The sequence below is a fragment of the Carya illinoinensis genome, chromosome 9 (genome assembly GCF_018687715.1).
Source record: "Carya illinoinensis cultivar Pawnee chromosome 9, C.illinoinensisPawnee_v1, whole genome shotgun sequence".
In the NCBI taxonomy this organism is placed as follows: Eukaryota; Viridiplantae; Streptophyta; class Magnoliopsida; order Fagales; family Juglandaceae; genus Carya; species Carya illinoinensis.
The window spans coordinates 9,802,935-9,808,132 of NC_056760.1; the positions used below are offsets into that span (position 1 = coordinate 9,802,935).

General features: G+C 37.6%; 1 protein-coding gene across 1 annotated transcript; it reads right to left on the reverse strand.

Annotated features, from left to right (window-relative positions):
* Positions 1–374: 374 nt before the first annotated feature.
* On the reverse strand, positions 375–1,903 carry LOC122276775. Its single transcript, XM_043086680.1, has 3 exons — positions 1,846–1,903; positions 867–1,714; positions 375–779 (listed from the first exon to the last, which is right to left on the reverse strand). The coding sequence occupies exons 1-3, from the start codon at positions 1,901–1,903 to the stop codon at positions 375–377; spliced, it is 1,311 nt and encodes a 436-aa protein (XP_042942614.1).
* Positions 1,904–5,198: the final 3,295 nt, after the last annotated feature.

The window sequence follows — 5,198 nt, forward strand, 5'->3', positions numbered from 1 at the left end:
CGAGATATTGAAAGAGAACCCATAAGGAAATTTGATCTCGGACAGCCACTCACAAAATTTATGCCTTTCATCTCCGTGTAATGTGTACAGTGCATGTGGCATTGTTACATGATCACCCTCACGCCTCAAATGTAATTCTTTTCTATAACCCAATATCTCCAAGTCACGCCTTGAATTTATATTGTCTTAGTTTTTCCTGGAGTGTTCATTAAAGTGAATAAGATGTTTTCGGTAATATTCTTCTCGATATGCATAACATCTAAATTATGCCGAAGTTGAAGTGTTGACCAATAAGGTAAATGGAAGAATATGCTACACTTTGTCCAGTAAAGCTCTTCAGCAGTACGTTTTCTCTTCCTTCGAGATTTGCCAAACTAAACATCCCCAATCATCTGTAATTGAGTCAGAATATTGTATCCTCCTATATCTCTTGGCGGCATGCGATGATCTTCTTTACCGTTGAACAATCCTTTCCGTCGTCTCCATATGTGATCTAGCGGTAAGAAGCGTCGGTGTCCCATATAACAATATTTTTGGCCATATTTCAACCAATTGTAGTCACCCTCGGCATTGCAAGACAGACAAGCTAATTTTCCCTTTGTTGACCAACCAGAAATATTCCCGTAGGCAGGGAAGTCATTGATTGTCCACAACAATGCAGCATGCAACATAAACGTCTCCTTAGATACGGCATCATATGTTGATACCCCATATTCCCACAATTCAAGCAGTTCATCAAGCAACGGCTGCAAGTACACATCGATCTCATTCCCTGGTGACTTTGGGCCAGGAATAATCAAAGAAATCATAAAGTATTGATCTTTCATGCATGACCACGGCGGCAAGTTATACGGGACAAGGATCACTGGCCAAATGCTATGGGGCTTAGCCAAGTTGTTGAAGGGAGTGAATCCGTCACAGGCCAGACCGAGCCTAACATTGCGTGGATCCGCAGCAAACCAACTATGATGTTCATCAAATCTCTTCCAACACTCAGAGTCAGTCGGATGTCTCATACTAGTATCTTCTATCGCCCGTTGCTCTTTATGCCATCTCATATCACCTGCTATCTTTGCAGACATAAAAAGACGCTGCAATCTTGGTTTCAATGGAAAATGGCGTAACACTTTTTGAGGTATAACGCGTGAGCCGTGTGCATTTGGCATCCACCTCGAAGCCTTACATACAGGGCATTCATTAAGAGCGGCATTTTCTTTCCAGAATAAGATGCAGTCATTGGGGCACGCATGGATTTTGTCGTACTTGAAACCCAACCCGCGCTCCAAAGACCTTGATTCCTCATATGATTGTGGCAAGAGCGCATCAGGAAAAGATGACCGCAACAGATCAAGGAGCATATCAAATGACTTAATTGACCATCCACCGATTGATTTGATGTGTAATAACTTGACAATGAATGACAACTTTGTGAATTTTGTACACCCGTCGAAAAGAGGACGTCGAGCATCATCCAGTAGTTTGTCAAAAGCAGTTGCTGGGGAATCTTCAGGTATTGGTGGAGTATTTGGCGTAGCAGTGTTTTCTTGGGGCACATCAACAAAGGTGCATGCCCGTACGTCATCCAACATATGCTGCATGTCATCGATATACTCATCTCCGGCCATAAACTCGTCACCAAGATCATCGTCGCTGACGTCCAATGTTGTCTCCTCCTCCCCATGAAATATCCAATGGGTGTAGTTTGGATTGATCCCTTAATAAACAAATGAGATTCAACCTCAAATATAAGGAGCCACAGATTGTTAAGACATGTACGGCATGGACACCGAATGCGATCCCGTGTGCCCGCATGGTTTCGTGCTTGTGTGAGGAATATTTTAACACCTTCGGCATATACAGGTGATAAAAGTCTATCGGGCTCGTTCATCCAACTTCTCTCCATCTAAAAAAATAATAAATGTGAAAAAGAGAGTTAGATAAACAGAGACCATCAACGTAGGTAGTTGATGAGTCGAAATTTGAAGGTAATTTGATCATAATATGTTCCATAATATATATTATGGAATTTCAGAATGGTTGGACAAAATGTAGGATGAGAGTACTTAATTTGATGGGACAAGAGTGCTGTGTAATAAACATGCCAGTATACAGCTATAAACTGTATAATTCATCCTTATAGGAAACGCAAGTGTATGCGTCTTGATTTCAGTATATACAAGAAAGAGAGATATGAAACAAAATTATTTCGGGTTTGAGTCCACTATTTTGTGTCATTAACTAACTTATTCAAGCTTATAGTCATGTACGGTTCAAGGATAATTGGTTGTGTAACCAAAACACTCACAAATGAAGGTTTTCAAAAATGATGGATAGTTAATCCATATGATGACCTGCATATTTGAGTTTATTTAAATCTTCTTGAGTTGGTCTGGTTCCCTGTCTTTGCTTCCTTCTATAGAACTAAAATTTACTGTTTCAGTTCTATAGAAGTAATGGAAGATTTATTTTTTTACTATTTTGTTTCAGCCTTGTGTCCCTGAACATGGTTACCACCTCTCAAAGATAGTTACCCGGGAAATATTGGCAATGATCTTCGAGGTAATTTAATATTCAATTACTTTGTCGTTTCAACAGAAAGGTGATGGAACTGGGGTTTGGTTTCCCCTTCTGTTATCAAAGCCATATGATTGGATTGGTGGAGTGTTAGGGCAAGGGAGGCATAGATGTTGAAGTTATTTTTCTGAAAGAGAGGAATAATGCTAATTTAATGGTGCAGTTTTCTTAGAAGAGAAGCCATCAAACATCAGAAGAGTGCAGTCATAGTATAATAACAGCATTAACTTAATAAATGTTCAGGTGTGTGAAAGTAGAAATCCTATCTTAAAGTAAATTGGATTTAGTTAAATTTAATGTTCCTTGAGAGAAGTTGTAGTCCTAAGGATTGTGTTAAGCATATGGATCTATATGACAGTTGTTGGGAGTACCTAATGGCACACCATCTCGTGAGGAATTAGGAAAAATAGAGTAGAACAAATGCTTATACGAAAAGCAATGCCTTCAGAAACTTAGTTGTATCTGTACATCATATTTTTTGGGTGTCAATAGAATGTTTGGGCAAGGACTTAAACTGATAATAGCATTCTAGTTATGGGGTGAGATGTTCTTTACTTCAATTTACTGAAAGAGAATCCAAAGAGATTTATGTACACATATTTCAATGACCAATTGTACAATACTAAAAATTATTCCAAGCGATATATGTATGAGCCTTGGTGTTTATACTATTTACTGAAAATACTTTTCTATAAGTAATCGAGAAGTTCATTGAAGAACCCAAAAGGCATAGCTCCCGCTAAATATTCAGAAGTAGCTTCATTAGATCTGTGAATCTAAATACCTCATGACTACTTTAGAAGACAACTAGAGTCATGAGACCTGTCATTCGACATGCTTTATGCAGTGTGAGGACTAACGCAGAGATACGCATTAAAGAAATATGTGCCGCTAACATAAGAAGGTTCAGACAAGACAAGTTCAGGCGAGTGAATCGAAGCTCTTTGTCTGAACTTTTCATTCAATTCCTTGAAAAGGCAAATTCAAGGAAGTTGTTTCTACCTTAATACTTAATAAAAAATCATAGTAATAGCGATTTGTGTGATCAGCTCAATACAGTTCGAAATAAATTCATTACACCCCTAAACCATCAAAGTTGAATTATAATATTGTATCACAATATTTTCAGTCAACTGTTGTTGTCGTGAGTATGTCGTGAGTCCTACTCAAAAGTAATGAGTAGTCATGTGAAATTATCAAAGTGAAAGAAAAGCTAGAACAATTAGCGACATTCACGAAATAGAGTTGTTGTATCTAGAGAAAGCATACAACAAAAGATCAGACAATGTATACATGTGTTCAAAAAATTTCTAACTTTCAGCAGGGTGGAATATATTTGACAAAACCATAAAACATCCATCTAAGTTACAAATTTATTGAAAAAATTGAAAAAAAGGTAGAGATTTGCAGCATACTCCAGCTTTTGTTACCTTCAATACGAAACAGAGTAAGGGACTCACCCCTGGCTGCTCAAGTCTGCCCAATTCCTCTCAAAGGCTCAGTCAACCCCACTTTTAAATCAATACTGCTCCTAGTGGTCCTGCATACACACTGCCGACAAATCGATATTACTATACATTGATATGGACATCTAAGAGAGGAAAGACAGCAAAAGAATTCATGTGAGATAGAAGGCAGTATTGGGTATAATATTTATACACTGCTAATCTCAATCCTTAGCAGGATCCCTCATAGTGCAAAGTGGGTACTCTGCACAACAATATTTCCCATTTCGTGACACCACTTCTGTGTTTCCATCTCTTGTGAGCCTAAGATGAGATTCTATGGCTATATGGTGGAACATTTGTCTAGTAGCAACCAATTAAAATTCTGGGATTAAAAAAAAAGTTACATTTGATAAAATTATTCAACCCCTTGTTTAGAGACTGGATAACCATCTTAAACTTGTAACCATATAAAGCAAGTCTTCTACCATTGTTTAACAGAAATATGCATAAGTGGATCATTATGCATCTAACATCATAAAATGGTCAAACGCTAAAAATCTAGAGGCTAATACTCTTAACCACCAACCTAGTTTTAAAGCTGTACTTTAATCTCCAAGTAATTATCTCATATGATTTGACAGATAGGTTGATTCCTAATTACCTACATGTAGTGGACTGACTTTTAAGCAATAGAAAGCGATCTGAGTAGTCATGTGCATCGAAAGACTTAAACCCAAATCTATTTCTCAGTCACAACACCAAAAACTATTACCAGTTAAGTTGGCTGAAACCATCTCACGAGCACAGTGTTAACCAAAAAAAGTTTGTTTTGGACTTTGGTCCTAGAATTCTCAAAAGCAATCTAGAAATTTTCAAACAAAATTTCTTCTACACTTTCATCCGTAGAATTCCTTAGAGGCTAGAGACATTGAAAAACCATCCAGAAAAGCTCATCTGACATGGTGATTAAAAAGTACATGAACATATTTGAGCAAATATATTAATGAAGTTGCGTTACTCTTATTTATACTCCACTTGCCAAGACAATGGCCGCACTTAACACCCAGCACAAGCATCTCGGAAATACTTTGCCCATAATGTCATACATTGGAAATTCATTCACATGTTTGCCTCAAGTCAAAAAATAAAGTCATCTACCATCCCTTACACAAACAG

Bases quoted from the DNA above. Each gene is read 5' to 3' on its own strand.
- LOC122276775 (XM_043086680.1), bottom strand. From the start codon at position 1,903: ATGGAGAGAAGTTGGATGAACGAGCCCGATAGACTTTTATCACCTGTA. The intron at 1,715-1,845 runs GTGTTAAAATAT...TTGTTTATTAAG, and splicing joins ATCACCTGTATATGCCGAAG to GGATCAATCCAAACTACACC. The intron at 780-866 runs GTGATCCTTGTC...CCTGGCCCAAAG, and splicing joins AGCCCCATAGCATTTGGCCA to TCACCAGGGAATGAGATCGA.